At 42.0% G+C, this 19,557-nt stretch overlaps 2 protein-coding genes across 5 annotated transcripts; both read left to right on the top strand.

Moving 5' to 3' along the window:
* Positions 1-2,631: 2,631 nt before the first annotated feature.
* Positions 2,632-8,317, top strand: LOC121193396 (phosphatidylinositol 3-kinase regulatory subunit gamma-like). The gene is made up of 10 exons (XM_041055651.1): positions 2,632-2,980; positions 5,117-5,231; positions 5,373-5,471; positions 5,587-5,767; positions 5,881-5,997; positions 6,135-6,277; positions 6,397-6,573; positions 6,714-6,788; positions 6,909-7,079; positions 7,197-8,317. Exons 1-10 carry the CDS (start codon positions 2,926-2,928, stop codon positions 7,468-7,470), a joined length of 1,407 nt encoding a protein of 468 aa, XP_040911585.1. The 5' UTR covers positions 2,632-2,925; the 3' UTR covers positions 7,471-8,317.
* Positions 8,318-14,609: 6,292 nt separating this feature from the next.
* On the top strand, positions 14,610-19,475 carry LOC121193675 (intracisternal A particle-promoted polypeptide). Of its 4 annotated transcripts, none has more exons than XM_041056106.1 (10): positions 14,610-14,709; positions 15,235-15,567; positions 15,677-15,888; positions 16,126-16,345; positions 16,501-16,656; positions 16,798-16,965; positions 17,053-17,190; positions 17,495-17,617; positions 17,848-18,068; positions 18,165-19,475. In XM_041056106.1, exons 1-10 carry the CDS (start codon positions 14,706-14,708, stop codon positions 18,387-18,389), a joined length of 1,800 nt encoding a protein of 599 aa, XP_040912040.1. In that variant the 5' UTR covers positions 14,610-14,705; the 3' UTR covers positions 18,390-19,475. The 4 variants fall into 4 exon arrangements, with proteins under 4 accessions (XP_040912040.1, XP_040912038.1, XP_040912039.1 ...); XM_041056104.1 differs by having other exon boundaries at positions 14,662-14,709; positions 15,130-15,567; XM_041056105.1 differs by having other exon boundaries at positions 14,679-14,709; positions 15,114-15,567.
* The last annotated feature ends 82 nt before the right edge of the window (positions 19,476-19,557 follow it).

The following is a 19,557-nucleotide window of genomic DNA, read 5'->3' as shown; positions in this document are numbered from 1 at the left end:
CTCTCTCTGTGTTGTGTCTTTGGGTCTTTTCTGATGGACAACAAACAAAACAAATCCTGATAAAACACGTCCTACACCGCACTGCACAGGAGCTATGGAAACAGTTGATGAATAATATTCCTTGACACAGTTATTGAGCTAAGTCCAAACAAACATCATTCTAGAAAGCCAAGAGATTATTCGATTGATTCTACAAATACTGGGTGCTGTGACTTAGTGTGGCTAAGTGAATGACAGCAGGAGGCCTATCATGAACACATTTAACGCTCCTAAATATGAGGATTAACGCTCTTTCCACAATTTCACCACTCAAATAATGTACAACACACTGAACCACACTGACCTGACACTGAATAATCTCTAGGACACAGGAACCATCCTGTTTGTCAGTCTCCTGACCTCTTTATGTATTTGTATTTCTCTTTTCTCCTGGCACTGCTTTCCTGACCAGAGAAATGACCAAACTATAATGTCTCCAACACCTACTCTCCTTAATATTTTTTTGCCTATAATACTCCCTGTTGTGCCTAAGTTGCTTGACAGATCAGTGTCAAAAATTTAACTTGAACAGAATTAGAGTTTAACTGTTATCTACATTTAGCACAGAGGAACATCTGTTTATTAATTTAAAACTCGTGCAGAGTTTCCCAGCACTCCCACAGTCCAGTGGCATATTGTGGTGGTGGATATCAAGATGAGTCACATCAGCTAGCAGGCAGCTGGCAGGCTTGCAGTATCAGCCTATCCTGTTAATCTTACGATTAGCCTTCACTGATCCCATCAGGACTGCCTGGATCTGGGGTGCAGAGCCTAAGGGTTTATCCTGTAAGTTGGCCCTCCCTCACCCTGGCCACTACATGCACACAACACAAATGGGGAACACACACACAAATACACAGCACACCCCAAATCTTTCAGCGTTTCCTAAATACTGATCATAGAGACAGCATATTCCCCCAACACTTCCCCCAGAGACTGGAACTCACTGTGCCTATGCCACAGTGTCCACCAATAACGTGTCCAGAGCCCCAATACGATGCCGTAGTGCTTCAAGAGGGTCGTGGTAGTGAAATGTGTCACAGAGGTCAGACCCAGAAGTTAAAGGGGCAAATTCTGTGCTCTTCTGACACCCAGGGAGGGGGAGGGGAGGGTTGGGTAGCAGCCAAGTGACATGCCGTGACAGGCTTCCAGGCTCCTTAAAGTAGGAACGCATGTAGAGCACACGAGCAAACACTCACACATTGCACCCACAAATACACACACGTGAGCACATTCACCCATGTGTGCACACACCCACACAATTACATACCTGTCAAATGGTGGATCTAATGCCTAAAAGAGAGTTTCCAACACTGATTTTCTTTTTCTAAAAATATTAATAAACTTTGTGTTTCCTTGAAATACCCACACACACATGATTCTTTGAGGCATGGTTGTGCTCTCTTGCCATGATATGCTCCATCATGGCAGTTAGTTTAGGACGTTTCATGGGCACTGACTGGACACAGGAAAGAATCGTCTTACTGATGGGAAAAAGGAATGCTGGAGGCAATTACCTCCCCTGGCTCTGTCCCTGGGTCAAAAGGGGATCGGCCATAAACGCCTGGACACCAACAGAGACAGACCTCTGACCATGCCGACTTTGTTTCACTCTCCCTGCAGCCACTAATGTCAGCTGGTGGAAGAGCCTACGGTTGTTTAAATTTACAGCACAATGTCATTCTGTGTCATGAACGAACAACAATGCGTGCATTCATCCAGCATAAGCACATAAGGAGATAGTAATTCAGTACACGAAGACAGAAACACCAAATTATCTTATCACTAAATAATCAATCCTTCCTTCCCTACAGTCATTTTCAACCAACCGATGCGTAACACACCTGCTATTACCTATTGTGTCTTCAACAGGATGATCTCAGAGAGGCAATAATTTCGAGTGGTGACAGTCAAGATGCCATTTTTGTTGCTGAACATGTTTGACAAGCTCAACAAGAATATAATACACACTTGCCAACTAGGCAGGCAACTCTGTCGCCTCTCAGACAAAAGGGTCTGAGCCTGGTGCTCTCTGGATGCCAAACAGCTGAACACAGTTTAATTATCATAAAACCTAAAGCATGATGTCATTTTATTGAAACCTATTCTCTCAGCAGTACACTGGAGCACAGCTGGAGTGGCAGAAAATGCTTTAATTCCTGTTTGTTTTAAATATAAACACATATAAGCTATTGGTTATATCATGTTCATTTCTTTTATGATTCAAGTTAATAGACCAGGTTTTTCTTTTCCATTCATGCCCTGCAAGGAATTTTTCAGCTGTTACAGTGCGGCCGGAGGAGAGTTGAATGAAACGGTCTGGAACGTACCATTGATATTTAGGGGTTACTCATTTGTGATAAACTGCGCATCTGCATGTGGAGTTCACCGAATGAAATCTTATTTTGCGAATTACACTTATAAACACTTAATTTTTTAAGTATTTAATATAAATTTACCTGGACATCTTTTACGTGACAAAGAATCCTGCAAGGAAACGAAATCCCCTCCTGCAGCGGCGGGTTGGACCGTGCCAAGATGATGTTACGAACAGCCCTTTAAAGTCGCTCCACTTCCGAGATGAAGTAGAGCTCCACCGCACAGCGACGAGGCATGGACTGACAATCTGCATCTCTGCAAAGAAAAAAAAAATCCCCAGTTAGACAGGCTATGTCGAGGGAGAACATTTGGACAGTGGGATTTTTTTTAAATGGACTCGGAAGCGAAGGAGTTTTCTTTTTGTCCAAACCTATGTAGGACGTGGCGTCTTCGTTTGCGCTGAAGTTGCCTAAATTAGGTTCATTTGCGGCTAAAACATACGTGCATTGTTTTTATATTGCGCACGAAGACAACAGCAGCAACCTGGACTACTCTTGTGAAACAGGAATGGTTTATCCTCCCGAAGGCTTATTCTACATCGAAATGGATCAAGCACCACCAGGTAAGTTAGGGTTAAAGGCAGCCATTGTCTGATCTGCGGGGGGTCGGAAACCGTTTTATTCATTTTTTTCCTTATATTTCTTATTTTCTTTTTAATTAAATGCATTGTCTGTAGCAAAGCCGACATATGACAAATGCCGTGCAGGTGTCAGTAAAACGTTATAATGGCGAGGTCCTCGGTGCTGCGCTCCCCCACTGGCATTGCCCAGGCATGCATAGCGCAATTCACTTGCCAATTACGTAATACCTTTCGGTGGACCAGGCGCAGTGGCTTTGCCTCTTTTCTTTTGTCCCAGCACATATGACAAACTTAGGCAGAAACGTACAGCGGTTTCGCATCTCCTCATAAACCAAAAGAAGGTTCCCTGAAGGGGTATGACAGCGTGGAGAGCGCATTTTGAAGAAGGAGAGATAGCCGAGGGTGCGTTAATGAGCGCCGCATGAAACGACCGCTTTGTTCTCCTCTGCAGCCAGCCGTGGTTAATTTGTGCGCTAGCTCTGGAAGTAGGCTTGAGGCAAGCAGACGAGACAGCGCGGCTCGTCTCATGACTTAACTCCGGCAACTCACCAACAGTTCGTTTTTTTTTTTGTTTTTTTTTTGTTATTTACATTTGTCGTTTGACCGCGGCGTTATTACATTGTCCTGACTGTGAACAACACTTGCATTTCGGCCGTGTCACGTCTTGCCAAATAACTGCCCAGCTAAATTTATTTGACTCCAGCTAATTAAAATTGCACAATAATTTTATCTCCCTCACATTAATTATTGTCAGGCTATTACTGAGAACTACGGTTGATAAAATACAATTATGAACTTAAAATGAGTACTACTGACACACCATGAGAACAATACAGATGCCCTGTGTTGCTGTAGTTATGTTTAAGTGATAGTTTTCAGACTTTGGTTATTAGGACTTTACCCATGCTTTTTTTATGTGTGTTCTGGACTGGACACAATGCAAACTACAGTGTAACTGATTTTGCTTTTTTTTTTTTTAATTATTATTATTTCATACTTAAATTACGTGGTTCTTGTCTGTACTGGTATGCGCATGTTGGTTTTGGAAGCCAGTGGAGTTTCTTGGCAGCAGGCGGAGAGGGGAAGGTGTGCAGATTTAATTTTGCTGAGTTCAGGAGCCGCAGCTTTTTCGGTTTTTTTTTTCTTTTTTGTGCCTGCCACTGTGCTGCTGCACCTGCCTTTTGTTTATTTTAAGGTCAGAAAAAGAGGAGAGCGGATGGTGGGAGAAACCCACATGTTCTCCTCTCTGAGGGTGCTCTTGTGTTCTCCCTAACTGCCTCATGAAAGGCACTTTTGTCCTGCAGTGAAATATATCGCCCTTCACCTCCTCTTGATGCGGTTTGCCCTCCTTTTTCATTTTTAGGAAAACGCTTAGTCTTTCAGCCAGACTCACACATTTTTTTTCCCCTCTAAGGCTGATGGAAAACTTGTGAGGATCTGTAAGCGTACAGTGATTATAAAATGGGAGGGGTGGTCTAAGAGGCTCAAAATGCAATTTATGGTCTTTTTAATGCTTCTTGTGCAATTAAGAACAGTTCCAAAGTTTAGAAACTGGACTTTAATCTACTTTGCATGAGTTGCAGGCAAGTGAACACCTAATCATTAGAATGTTTGGAATAATAAGAAATATAAGAAATAAGAAAACATGACTGATAAGTGCTCAGAAATGAGCATTAACTGCCACATTTCCTATTTTTAGTGCTGACCACACTTATAATCTTGGTAATGATTTGGCAAGTGATGGCTCTTGGAAACATGCCTGGGCTTGTTCTCAGATCTTGACAGGCCCCATCAAGCAAAGGTGTGACAGAGGGAGAGTGTGTGTGTGTGTGTGAGTGGTGGGGGGGGGGGGGGCACTATTTGAGAGCACTATTTCCTTCATACATACTTACAAATCTTTGATTGCACTGGTTATTATACTGAAGGAGTCTTGTTTACGGTACTTTACTTAAATTGTCCCCCGGGGACAAATAAAGTTCTCTGAATCTGAATTTACTTGATGTCAGAACAGATTAAATGTTTCACAGTTTCTGACAGGTCTCTGACAGGTAAGAAACTGTCACCCTGGTCCTTTGAATTTAATTTTCTTATCATTCCTTCTTTTTTTTATGCTTGCAGCTCTCCCTCCCAGGTCAACAAAGCCAGTATCTTCCACCATGAACAACAACAACTGCCTTTCGCCACCTGCGTATTCGCTGCAGGACGCTGAATGGTATTGGGGAGACATAACCAGGTAAAGTATCCTAAATTTAACAGTCCTAAGTCACGCATGCCTTCATTATTACAACCTTTCAAGTCTGCTGAGCATGTTTTTGTTGACTGTTTGACGTAGTGGTATGTTGCATCCGTTAACAGTTAACTGACTTTCCCTCAGGGACGAGGTAAACGAGAAGCTTCGAGACAGACCTGACGGCTCCTTTTTGGTGCGTGACGCATCCACAAAGCTGCAAGGAGACTTTACACTGACATTAAGGTAAGCAGAAGGAAAAGAGAACAGTTGTTCCCCGTCACAGCACCACTACACATATCATTAAGCGTTTTTTTTTTTCTTCGACAGTAATCTAATATCAGGCTTTGCGGTTTCACAGGAAAGACGGGCACAATAAGCTGATCAAGATTTACCACCGGGACGGGAAGTACGGCTTCTCTGACCCCCTTACGTTCACTTCGGTGGTGGAGCTCATTTGGCACTATCAGCACCATCCGTTGGTGGAATATAATGCCACACTGGATCTGATGCTCACCCATCCCGTGTCCCGCTTCCAGCAGGTTAGTTCATACCATTATCTTTTTCAGTAAGAATAAGTGATGATTGATATTTCCGCTAAATACGTAGGCTATGAATTTTATATATTTGATCAAGTGTAATTTTTTTATATTAGGTGAAAGAAGACAGTGTTGATGTCGCTGGAAGAAAGCTGAAGGAGGTTCACAGTCAGTATCAAGAGAAGTCAAAGGAGTTTGACTGCCTTTATGAAGCCTTCACAAAGACCTCACAGGTAAAAACAGGAAGTGAACTTTGTTGGGCTCCGATTTCTATGCTGATAGCAAAGTATCAGTTCTTATCTAAAGAGTAGGATTTGCGTTCATCGGTCTCCCGAGTCCTTTCTTATTGGATGTGTTTGTTGTGATGCAGGAAATCCAGATGAAGCGAACAGCAATTGAAGCCTTTAACGAGACAATGCTGATCTTCGAGGAGCAGTGTCGTGAACAGGAGCGTTACGGAGAGGAGATTGAAAGGAACAATCAGTCTGAGGGAGCCGACCCAGATCTGGAGAGGTACTTTATTACATCATTGTCCAAAAACTGTATCCAAATGTAGTTTTAATTTAGATGCATGTCAACCATTTTGCTTCAGCTCTGCTCAGACCCATGACCTTTACTTTCCCCCTCTCTAGCTTCCTGATAAATTATGAGAAGCTGAAGTGTCGACTTGGGGAGATCTACGACAGCAAAATCCATCTGGAGGAAGACTTAAGAACACAGGTGGAGGACTACAGAGAGACAGACAGGAAGATGAACAGCTTGCGGCCTGACCTCATCCAGCTACGCAACATCAGAGACCAGTATCTCAAGTAAGTGGCATCAGAACATTGTTTGTGGTCTCTGTAGTAAATCATTGCAAGCTAATTAAGGGAAGAGACATACTGTAGCTGCTCTATAACGTAGGATCATTTTATGTTAAAGGTAAATATCTCTGTTCTTCTTCCTGCAGCTGGCTTAATCACAAAGGCGTACGGCAGAAACGCATAAATGACTGGCTGGGGATACAGAGTGACAGCCTCGATGAGTAAGTTCCAACAAATTCTTTCTGGAAGCAATATTAAAGATCGCAACTAACAACTTGTACGTGAAATGCAGAATTGTTACAGAGATGTTATAGTACAACTCTTTTTTTTTTTTTCCCCAGCACATATGTGTTGAAGGGAGATGAGAAGAATTTGCCTCATCAGGATGAGACGAGCTGGTTTGTTGGTGAAATGAGTCGGACGCAGGCTGAGGAGATGCTTCAAGGTAAAGCTTCTGGAACGTTCCTGATCCGTGAGAGCAGCAAACAGGGATGCTACGCCTGCTCTGTTGTGTGAGTATCACTTCAGAAAGCCACATCTGAAGAACGGACTGAGATGCATATTAAACGTGGTTATTGTGTTATTGTGTGACACTCATTAATGGAATTTTTTAAATTTATTTATTTCAGTGTGAATGAAGAAGTGAAGCATTGCATGATCTACAGCACACCACACGGATACGGCTTTGCTGAGCCCTACGACGTCCACTGCTCACTGAAAGACCTTGTCCTGCACTATCGGCTGCACTCTTTAGCGCAACACAATGATGCCCTGGACGTTCGGCTGTCACACCCAGTACACGCCAAAGCTGCAGCCACACCTTCTCAACACATAGAGGAACACAAACTCTTACAGACTCCGAAACACACAGTTGGGCTCCCGCCTGCAGCTCCAGAAATGTAATCCAACGGAGAGAGACATAAGGGCATGTTTACTGTATCCTGCGAGAACGACTGCATCAAGGTGCATTGTGTAAAATTTTGCACTACAGTGATTCCATCGGTTTTTGTGAATGGGATTTCACAAATTGAAGTGGGACCGGAACTTGAATGTCAGCTTGAACTTTTGTTTTTGTTTTTTTTATTTTGTTTTGTTTTCAAAGAGACTGTTTAAGCTTCCAAAAAAAAAAAATGTACTTCATTTATTGCCGTTTGTTTAATGGACACTTTCGGTAGGGATGTTGAGACCCAGAAAATTGCTCACTGACATCAGGTGCTGCACCTTCGTTTGACTTCAACTTTTACAACCAGAGTTGATGTTGCAAGAGATGTCTGTTTCCCTAGTTAAAATTTATTCAGTTCTGAAAATTTGACCAATACGTTGGATATATATTGGGTTACTACTACTTGCATTTGTGAGGGGAATAAATGGTGCTGTAAACAGGCTGATTCCATCATATCGGTTTGGTGGACCAAACCATTTTTGGGTAAATGCTAGGTGTGAATATGTGAAAAGTTGTGGTGCATCTTGACAATTTGCCCCTTTCTTAATAGATATTCATATACAGTGCATAATTATGTAGCATTAACATCCTGTAGAATATCATTGTAAGAGCATACTCAATGTTATACCCATTGACCAAAGCACTTAATAGTGAGCAAAACTACATCCCTGTTTAGTCCGGTAATTGCATTTGGGCAAGGGGAGGGCAATTTATGTACACCTGCTGATGTGCTGATCAAAACATAATCTGAAGTACTGTATGTTATATTCTGTTACTCAAAGAAGTATAAGCTTTTTGTATTCTATATATATTTTTTCTATAAACATGCCACAAGAATGAAAGCTTGAAGAAAGTGCAATCCAACAGTATTTCTATTGTTGCAATGTATGACGATGATGACGGTGGTGAAGGTAATGCTGTTATGAGAGGTTGACATTTGCCACAAAAATGCACTCTCTTTGGTGGTGTTAGTATGATGTGGCCTCGATGTTTGTGTGAACTGCCAGAGGTCCGGATGTATCCTGCCTCCATTACTTGAACTGTGGCATTGCTCGAGCTATGAATGTTTTTCATGACAAGCAGCCTACATAGCTTAAGAGGAAAGGAATCCATGTTGAACTTGGCACATTTTTCAAGTTTGAGGACAATAGATACTCTGTACAGAGAAACTGTAAAATGTATTTCTGAGGTTGGTTTATGGAAGGAGGGTGATTAAGCCTCTTAGAAAAATATAACTCCACTGGGGGATTGAGGAAACTCCTTGGGTGAAGCTAAGCAATGTGAGATCCTGACCTTTTTCTTGCTGAAAGACAATAAACTGATGAGGGTTTTGTCAACTTACATAATCCACTGTTTTTTTTCCACTGTCCATTGCTGATACTATGCAAGCAATGCACAATGTCATTTTTTCTAATAATTTAAAATCATATTCAAGACTTTCCCACAGATTTTACAGTTTTTACGACATGGGTTAAAAAAAATTACCACATACAGAGCTGGGTGTCTTTTAAGTGAAATAAGTAGTTATCTAAAACTTACCGTCTGTCTTCGTGGAACCATTGTACTCTGATGAGCTTATCTTTCGGTGAGCAGAGACAGGAGGCAGCGAGGCCACTGGAGGACACGCTGTGGACAGATGGAAGAGAAAGGAAGCGATAAAGACAATAGCAGGATATGTGCAGGCCCTTTCCCCACTCAGTCTGGCCGCCATTGAGTCACTAGGAAAAAGGATATATATTAAAACCTACTTCACTGCAGTATTTTGAAACACAACCTTTTGGACATTCCTATGAAAGGAATGCAGCTTGACTGTAAACATTTGGTACCAGCCAGCTCAAGAGCACTTTTGAGTTTTGTCTTCCAAACTTTATCACACAGTAAACTCCAAAAACTTAACTGTTCCAGAGTTTCCAGACCATCTCAAGCTCAATTTACAAATAAACCCCTGGGTAAATCTTAGTATACAGTGGGCACTTATGATGATGAGGAGGAGGAGGAGGATGCGGATGACCCTGGGTGACACCATCACCGGCCTTCCGTGACCACAGCAACAGGTGGCCTCTTTCAACTATCACATAAAGTCTGTGTTAGGTAGGGATTAATGAGGTGCAGAGGGCAGGGATGTACTGGGGGAGAGCCTCAGTTCCAGGCCACGGATTACTCCCTCTTTCCTGTGTCAGCACAGAGAGCTGCTGGTGGACAGGCGGCATGCGTGTTCTGCTAGGATGGACCAGATGCAGGGGAGATAGATAGATAGGACAGACTGTACCAGCGCTGAGTCACACTCAGCCTGTGTGAGTGTCCAAAAGACAGGGAGAGAGTGGGCAGAGAAAGTGTGTGGGGTGGACAGACAGGAAAAGAGGAGGGACAGGAAACAGTGCTCAAAAAGTACATTTCTCCAACTCCTGTACAGGATGGTATTAAAAAAATGGAAGGCTGAAAAGGTCAAGCTGGGCCTTTTCCTACGTTTCCTTTAACCTGAAACACACTCCCACCTGGCTGTACCCCAGAGATTTTTGCTTTTACAGCAGTTTAGGTTACACCGCTCAGTATTATTTTTCTGAGACTGAGTTTAATCTATGTAAAACCCAGCCCCCACACCTTTTCTTTTCTTTTCTTACTCGAACATACACAGACCTCTGCTTTCCTCCCTTTCCCCTTCCTTGTAGGTAGGCCTCAGTCGTAGAGCTCGCTCGTTTAAATTCATAGTAATTTTGCTTTATAGTTCTCAATTTAAATAAGTCCTGGCTGGTGGGGGTGGATGGTGGGGGGGCAGTAGGACGAATTACCTTTGGAGTCACGCCTAAAATACACACACCATCAACTGTCTCGCAGGCTTTCAGAAAAAGAGGTTTTCGCTTTCAGTTCGGCCGCAGCCAATCGCCTCTCTCCTCCCCTCTGTCTCCGTCCGATTCCACCGTTTCCACGCTACCTGATCAGCCAATGGACGACCGGGAACGTGCCGCGCGTCAGCCAATCAGCGACCAGTTGCTATGTTGGAGGCAGAATCGATAAGAGAGGGATTTTTTCCTCTGTCCTTTTTTTTTTTTTACTAGCCCACATTATAGCTGGCTTATAGGCTGAAGGCAAGATCCTGTTGCCTGCCAAGCAGCATGTATGCTACTGACTGAACTATTAAACATACAAGCTCCACATTTTCCACCCTTTCTTAGAAGTCTCTCTAAAGCTAAACTGTTTGTCTGCCTTTGTACATACACATATAGATATGAATGTTTGTATTTACTTTACAATTTATGTTCACAGACTGATCACCCACTGAGTCACTGAGGTCATGGAAAAGCTAGAAAATTAAGCTGGAATATAGTTTTCAAACCTGGAGGGATCTTGCAAATGATGAACATCAAACAAGTTTCAGATAAAAATGATGTTGAGAAAGTTTTTACATCTGTTTTATTTATTTATTTACTCTCTTTTCTTTCATTTCTTCTCTATCTTTTAAAAGAATTGTTCTGTTGTTGCTCACCCCTAACATACAAGACTAAACAAGACCTTGAATGCCACAGAGAATACTGTACATACTGAACAATATATTTAGGATACTAATTAAGAGCCTAGGGAATGTTAAGCCATATGTCCTCTGGTGTCCCAATTCAGTCTTGCACGAGGTCTCTTGCTTTTCTAAATTATGTTCTCAAATAAAAGCAAATTAGAAAATGTTAGATTATGAATCCCAAAAACGAATAGTGTGCAATGAGTAATTGAATTGCACCTTTAACCTGTATTTTAAGTAGACTAAAATAAAAGTGAAATGACATTGAACAAAATTTCATGACAAGATGTACAATTCCCTGCTGTTTTGACAAAAATATAGCTTGGCGTCACTTCATACAAGTGCAATGGATGCTTCAGAATTTAAAATGATCTTTCATTGGCTATTTCAGTGACCTCTGGCCACAGTGATTGGAGTAAGGTGTTCAGATCACACTGAGATGAGAGGTGACACTGAGCCAGATCTTATAAGGGGATAACATACTACTGCTTGCTGACAAACCATTCAGGAGAAATGCCAGTCCAGATCCACAACTAAATCAGATTTGCAGATACCAGCTTAGGCAGGGATAGAAAATTATCCTACTCCTTGAAACAGGTAGAACAAGACTGTGACACCACTCTAAAACAATAACTTAGCTTTTGGATAAATGCCCAGCAGTATGCATGATTTCCTCCTAATTCAACCTGAGATATACCACATTACGTTGTGCTTCTATTTCTCAGAGAAAAAAAAAATCCTCACTAATGATTTCAGCTGTAATAAATGAAGGACCTCAGCGTCCCTCAAGCTCTCAGGACAATCTCATTGCGGGAGTTCAGCTCTCAAATAGATTAAAAAGGAACCAGCAGGCACATAGCCAGCAAACCAATGTGGCACAGGACTGACAGACACCGGAGCAGACGGCAAGGAAGCTTCAGAGTGCAAAGAAGGAACCAGTCCGGTCTGAAAGCATAATACAGTATGTACACTGCAGGTTGAGAACTCAGCCAAGACAAGGAAGGGTTACGCAGTTCACAAGTCCTGTCAGGTAAGGACAGGAGCCTTGTTTGGCAATGTCAAGGAAAACATGTATAAAATACATTTACAGTGTATTTGTAATAAAAAGGAAAGTGTGTTATTAACACAAAATGAAATACTCTGATCATACAAAAGGGATTTTGGCAATATAAGTTATGGGTAATATTGTGGAAATAATGATAAAAATCTCCTTGCACAGAGGGCTGTAATTACTTATTTTGTGTTATCTGGGATGATTTAAAGCCAATCAAAACACTCTGTAAACTCTGAACTCTGCCTACTCCCTTAAGAACCCTTAAGCTGTCAGTTTCATTTCATGGTGTTTTTCTTCTCTGGTGAAAGCAATGTTGAGCCAGAAAAAAGAAGCCCTGATGAAAAAGTCAGACATACCCTGCACTGAAAAGAAAATTGTAATTATAGTGACCACTTTCCATAGGATGACCCTCATACTATTCACTTTTTCTCCCAATATGTGGGTGATTCTGGGAGCAAGGCAGACACTCTGCCTCCCACCACCCCAATGGAGAGACGTGATGATTAATTAAAAATAATTATCATGCTCCGGACGAGCAAAAACATTGCCTATAGGAGAAAAAAATGAGACACCACAGCCGTGCCAAACAACGGCAACAACATCAACAAAAAAAGAACAATCACACTGTAACAGAACCATTTTCACCAAAAGAAGTCTGTGCCATTTTAACATTTCACCTCACCTACTTATTAAAACCTGTTTTACAAGTGACACCTGCCCAGGCAGCAGCATTAAGAACAAAAGGCAAAGAAAAAAGAAACACTTTTATATGACATATCATACACAGAAAGCTTAAACACTAGAAATAATGCCTGAAAATTCTGTCATTAAGATAAATTTTTTTTTTGCAGAAGTCTCTTGTACTGGAAACATTAAAAATCTGAACTTCTGATTCAAAAGTCTGTATCACTTATTTGAACCAGCTGCTGAGGGACATATAATCCTGCTGAACTTGTAAAGAAAACGTATGTCCCTCGCCACCATGTATCATCCATTGATTGAATGGAGGTTCTTATTGTCACACTTCAATGAAATGCCAATGAAGCTCTTGAATTGCAAAACAGCAGTGATCACCTCACGACTGCTAAAAATATGTAATGTGATAAACACATATCACAGCCTTGTGTGGAAAGTAATTGTGCCATTACTGAGAAAAAAAGGGAGCTTATGTGAGGATGAAGAATACATTTGAATACATTTTAATATTGTTTGGTCTTCTGACAAACACGCAGCCAAGTTAAGGTGATTTAATAACCATTTAAATAGAATGATTTTTAAAAAGATATCACAGTAAATGGAAGAAATTACATGTTGTAACATTGTAAAGTAGTTTTAGGTTTACGCATGCACTGAGAATCAGTTGTGAAAATCTATCTATGCTTAAAGTTAAGGTGCCATCCTTTTTTTAGGCTCAACAATTATGGTTTTCATGTTCACAAACTTCTTGAGTCTCTTAGACAAGTAACATTACAAGTCTAGGTTTTCAAACTCCTCCCAAGATAATTCACTGTAAAGAGGGAAAACATTAAAGTGACAGGGAGCAGGCTTGTCTTTTCAAAGCTCACTCAATTTAGAGGCTGAGCTTTGCCTCATATTGGCTTACCAAGAGTCCATTTAAGTTGTATCCACTAAGCTAATTGTTCTGCTGAGATAATGGCCATGGTGGATGGCCTTTAGGGAAACGGGACACACTGGAAACTTAACAATACAGAGCGTCAAGAGGGAAACCCAACTAAGGGTGTAGTTAAAATGGTGGTCAGTCTGGCACATGACTACCTTTGAATTTTAATTGGCCAACGTTGGTGCCACCAGATATTTTCTAGCACAACACTGGCTGCTTAACTCTGAGTGACACATTTAAATAGCCAGAAATACAAGTCCAGTGACAGATGTTACAGGACTTGTATTTCAAGTGTGTGACACATAATCTTGTTGGATGTTACAGTTATTAACCCAGATATTTCTGGGTGCAGTTCAGAGGCCTTTTTCAACTCAGTTCAGTGGACCAGGCCGGTCTAATGAGCACAAGCAGTGCTAGAGTTCTGAATGTAATAACAGGTTTCCAACATAATATTTAAACTAATTTGATACAAAGCTACTGATTAAAACAAACCGGACTACCCATTGCCACTGTCTAAGAGTAGGCTGGGTTGTTGGCTTGGTTAAGCCTCCAGTGGAATAGTTTGCAGCCAACACATTGGAGGACAGCTACATCTAAAATTACCATTCTGCTGGGGGCTGACATGGTAAGAATACTATGATAATTTACATGGTAGGTTTCTGTGGTTTGTTGTCAAGGTCTTCCATTTGTTTAGCTGCTTGCTCAAAGGCAACACTGCCATCTGGCGTTGAATAATGTAACGTGCCTGACGTGCATTCCCAAGTTAAGAGCTCAAAACCAGTAAAATTACATAGAATAATCAAAATAAAACTAAATAAGCCATGCCTTCGAGAAAACAGAGGCCACTAACGATACAAAATCACCGAAAATGCTAAATTGCTAAATGCTAAACGGGAATTGATTAGTTATGGCTGGACCTTCAACTGCCAGACCGGTGCAGTCGATCCTGGAAAAAGGATTGTCAGTCTGCACGGCGACGGAAGTCGCCTGCATCCTCATCAGTAAACTCATGGGTAAGTTGCAGTTAAAACTGTATAGTTTTTGTATACATCTTCGTAATTCTCTGGGAGTGGACAGTCTGGGTAGGGGTTGGTTTAGTAGCCGAGCTGTCTGGTGTCAGTTGGCCAGTTTACGGCTAAATATGATAACAGAATCCACCCTGGTGAGCTGTCTGTTGGCTAGCATGGCTGGCTAACGGCGACGGGAGGTAGATATAGAGATGCAGATAATACAGTAACAGTCAGGTGGAAAGTTACTTACATTTGACTGCTCCAGGGTGCTTTACCACGGGGCAGTCAAGACGGGCACCCATAATGGGTTTATCGTTCATTACTTGCTGGTACTACTTGCTGAGTTCTTCGTTGTTACACAACAGTCAGATGTGACTCTCTGTGTGTTGTGGTGTTTATGCGGTCAGCTCATGTGTCTTTCAGGCCTGTTTTGTGCTGAGACTCTCTAGAGAGGAGGGTTTGGGGGATACTGGTCTCCATGGTAACACGGTCCTGCCCCAGCTGCCATGTCCTCCATGTCTTTGTCAGCATCCCCTGGTTGTGGTGGTGGTGGTGGTGGCGGTGATGCTGCAGCTGCCATGGCAACACAGGGATCTGAACAGGCTCTGCTGGCCTCAGACCGCTATGCCAGACTCATCCTGGCCCAGATGAACAAAATGCGGCTTCGCACCGACTTCTGCGATGTGGGCCTGAAGGTCGGCAGCAGAGTCTTCAGGGTCCACCGGCTGGTTCTTGCTGCCAGCAGCCCGTACTTCTCTGCCTTGTTCTCTGGAGGGATGAGGGAGGCTGATAAAGAGGAGGTGCAGATCCTTGGTGTGGAGACCGAAGTCTTTGAGGTTTTGCTGGACTTCATATACACAGGTTTGCATTGATCCTGATATTTTCATATTCCATAAATAAATTAATTTTCATGTTCCATAAGTGATTTTGTACCATTTTATCAGTGTCAGTGTGTACACTGTCTTATCAGGTGTGATCAGTGTGACAGTGGAGAACGTTCAGGAGCTGATGGTTGCAGCAGACATGCTGCAATTAAACGAGGTGGTGTCTGTCTGTGGAGAATTTCTCAAGGGCCACATGGACCCATCCAACTGTGTAGGCATCTTTCAGTTCTTGGAGCAGATTGCCTGCATGGACATGCTGGAGTTCACTGAGAACTACATCCATGTTCACTTTCTGGAGGTATAATTACACAAGAGGCACTGTATTAAAATTCCTCATGTGTTTCTCTTGTAGATTAAAGCGAGATGTACATGAAATCTTTTCTTTTTCTGTCCCTACTTAAAGGCACAGTCAAACAGTCAACATCTTATCAGCATGGTGTTTGTATCATTTCTGTCGCTTAAAATGCTTCAACTCGCATTGTAATTTTCAAGTTTTACTGCCTAAACGTTCCCTTGTTCATCACCTTCCCTTTAGGTGTGTGTTACAGATGAATTCAGGGCTCTGTTGAAGGATCAGTTGGTGAGGCTGCTGCGAAGTGAGGAGCTGAGAATAGAAGATGAGTACCAGGTATTCACTGCAGCCATGGACTGGGTTCTCCAAGATGTGGCAAAGAGGAAAAAATATGTAGTGGAGGTGTTGGAACCAGTCCGCTTCCCTCTGCTTTCCCCACAGAGACTGTTCAAGTACATAGAGGGTAAGAAAAGTATGAAAATTTACATTCCACTTTTATATTTTACACTCTTTTTTACTTATATTTCATAATTTAAAAAAAAATTGAAAACAGCATTAAGGATATCTTGAAACCGCACCCTAACAATAATCCAGTTTTGCCATTTTCTTTCTACTAAGGTATTACTGACTTCAGCCTGAGGGTGGCACTGCAGACTCTGCTGAAGGAATACACAGAAGTCACAAAGTCTCCCAAAGAAAATAAGATGTACAGTCAGCTACAGCCAGCCAAGATGAGACCCAGAAGAAAAGCCAGGAAATACCTCTATGCCATAGGTTCTGTATCAAACCTTCTGTTTCAGCATATAAACATAGTTTGTGATGGATTTTGGTGAATGTTTGACAGTTAAAATGAAAACATCCCCTGTGATTTTCCAATAACTAAATGTCACTTAATCTCTGACCTTGACTTGTCAGGAGGTTACACTCGGTTGCAGGGCGGCCGCTGGAGTGACAGCCGGGCGTTGAGTTGTGTGGAGCGCTTTGACACCTTCAACCAGTACTGGACCACCGTATCATCCCTTCATCAGGCCCGCAGCGGTCTGGGGGTTGCAGTCCTGGAGGGTATGATCTACGTGGTGGGAGGTGAGAGAGCTGAGGTTGTGCTCTGTAACAAAAAACAAAATAACCTGCATAATAATCAGCCTAACTGTGACTTTTTTTTTTTGCTAGGGGAGAAAGACTCAATGATTTTTGACTGCACAGAGAGATATGACCCAGTGACTAAGCAGTGGGCCGCTGTAGCATCTCTGAACTTTCCTCGCTGTGGAGTTGGCGTCTGCCCCTGCCACGGAGCTCTGTATGCACTCGGTAAATATCAGAGTAACAATAGCACCATGTTTAACCAAAATACATACAGCACAAGCTTGTAGAATAGTTTTAAAAGGGCTCTCCATTGATTTCACAGGTGATAATCAGTTGACTGTAATAGCTGACAGAATCTCACCTATATAGCAACATAAAATGGCAAGTTTGATAAGTCCAATAAAATAATTTAGTGAAATGATCACAAATAACTCAGTGAGTGTAATTAAATCCATAAGTCATAACCAGCATCTTGGGTTATGACTGGGAAAATGTCACCTGATCATTATACTGTCCTGTGCTTCTTTAGGTGGTTGGATTGGCTCTGAGATCGGGAAGACAATGGAACGATATGACCCAGAGGAGAACAAGTGGGAGGTCATCGGCAGCATGGCAGTTCCTCGTTACTACTTTGGATGCTGTGAGCTACAAGGTGTGTGCTTCTCTCTTTTTTAATGGATATAATCAGGTGGAAGTTGTAAGAACCCTCAACAGATTTCTCAGGTAGCAGAGACAATGTACTCTAACAATAAATAGTATTGGAATTATAACTGTAAATTCCTCTGGACCCCCCTTTAATTTCAGTATTTCTCTAGCATATAGCATCAACACTTGGACACTCATTTGAGCAACTCTGAACCTAATGTCTTTGTTTCTTACCAGGGTTCATTTACGTGATCGGAGGGATCAGCGATGAAGGGATGGAGCTGCGTTCAGCCGAGGTGTACGATCCCATCTCCCGTAGATGGAGTGCCCTGCCGGTCATGGTCACACGTCGGGCTTATGTGGGCGTCGCCTGCCTCAATAACTGCATTTATGCAGTGGGTGGCTGGAATGAGGCACTGGGTGCACTGGAGACAGTGGAGAAATATTGTCCTGAAGAGGTAAAGTGTCACTAAAGACACTCGATATCTTGAGGTCTAAGAAAATAATTTTTATTTCAGTCTAACATTCTCTGCATCTCTTTACTTGTCTGTCAGGAAAAATGGGTAGAGGTGGCCCCAATGTCTACTGCACGTGCAGGCGTGTCTGTGTCAGCAGTTAACGGGCTGTTGTACGCCGTCGGGGGCAGGGCTGCCAGCAGAGACTTCTCTGCCCCGGTGACAGTGGACTCTGTGGAAATCTACGACCCTCACCTGGATACCTGGACTGAGGTCGGCAACATGATCACCAGCCGCTGCGACGGAGGGCTGGCTGTGCTCTGATACACAGGAATGTTCAGATTCGAACTGTGACCATTCACATCAGCCCCTGAATCATCCCAAAACTACATGAACTAATGAGAAGCTGCACCTTAAAAAACACAAAAGTGTGTTTTTGTCTCATGTTGGCTTTCACATGATCATCGGTGTTATCTATACATATACACATTTTCCGTTTTTTGGTCCTTAACATTTGACGTCCATTGACAGCAGATCTGCAACTGGAAAACTGCCAAAACTGCTTCCATTAACACTGTTACATGGCTCATGTGTTTCTTGATTTTTACAAGAATGTTAGAGGGGACAACACTTTTTTTCCCCTCTTGTGCATTAGAAGACAAAGCTATACTGATTATGAGGATAATTTTTTCACAGCAGAGGATTCTATTTTTGATTGACCGCAGTTAAGCAGAGTTAAGTGTCAAAGTCCTGTAGGGACTGTGAATACTATTCTAGGCTGAGATGTTAAAGCACTGTTCTTTAGTTTGTTCTCTTTTTATTTTTCCTTAGAGGAATGTTTGAGGTGTGTGCTTTGCTACTTGGATAATATATCAAACCACTTTGAGCCTATTTGATAATGGAACCAACTTTAATGGTTAGAGAGTTCTGTAAATAAATATGGACTTGAATAGCTCACCACTGTTGTTGTTACACCAGTGCAGTGATCACTCAGTTTCCACTGGATTTTTTTTGTATGTATGATACTGTAAATACTGGTGCCTCTTTGTCACTATTTACACTTAAATCCAAGGGAGAGAATACAGTTCATTTCACACACTGCTAATGTGTGAAATGACAAAAAATTTGCATTTCATCCTTCTAATATTGAGACACATGACAATAATTGACATTGCACGTGTTTAGAAATGTGTTTACCTTGTTTACGCTAAGTACTGTTAGTTTCCTCTTTGGATTCTGTCACAATAGCGCATATCAGATTAAGGTGTTGCACAATAACAGTATTGCCTATCTTGTACTGTTATCCCTTTGCAAAGGACATAATATTAATATTATAATTATAATAGAACAGTAATTATATCTTTTATTGTTTGCGTTTCATATTTAATAAAGATCATAAAAGCTGGTGTGTGTGCTGAGTTTGAAATGAACTTACATTGTCACTGTCATTTACTTAAGACTGCATCTCACAAACTGTGGGACATTTCCCATG

The sequence above is a fragment of the Toxotes jaculatrix genome, chromosome 14 (assembly GCF_017976425.1).
Source record: "Toxotes jaculatrix isolate fToxJac2 chromosome 14, fToxJac2.pri, whole genome shotgun sequence".
Classification (NCBI taxonomy): Eukaryota; Metazoa; Chordata; class Actinopteri; family Toxotidae; genus Toxotes; species Toxotes jaculatrix.
Note: the sequence above shows the minus strand (reverse complement) of the source record. Positions and strands in the feature narration are given on the sequence as shown.

Coding starts and splice junctions, on each gene's coding strand:
- LOC121193396 (XM_041055651.1), top strand. CDS start 2,926: ATGGTTTATCCTCCCGAAGGCTTATTCTACATCGAAATGGATCAAGCA. Junction 5,472..5,586: donor GACTTTACACTGACATTAAG/GTAAGCAGAAGG, acceptor GCGGTTTCACAG/GAAAGACGGGCACAATAAGC. Junction 5,768..5,880: donor CCGTGTCCCGCTTCCAGCAG/GTTAGTTCATAC, acceptor TTTTTATATTAG/GTGAAAGAAGACAGTGTTGA.
- LOC121193675 (XM_041056104.1), top strand. CDS start 15,213: ATGTCCTCCATGTCTTTGTCAGCATCCCCTGGTTGTGGTGGTGGTGGT. Junction 16,966..17,052: donor TATGATCTACGTGGTGGGAG/GTGAGAGAGCTG, acceptor TTTTTTTGCTAG/GGGAGAAAGACTCAATGATT. Junction 18,069..18,164: donor AGAAATATTGTCCTGAAGAG/GTAAAGTGTCAC, acceptor CTTGTCTGTCAG/GAAAAATGGGTAGAGGTGGC.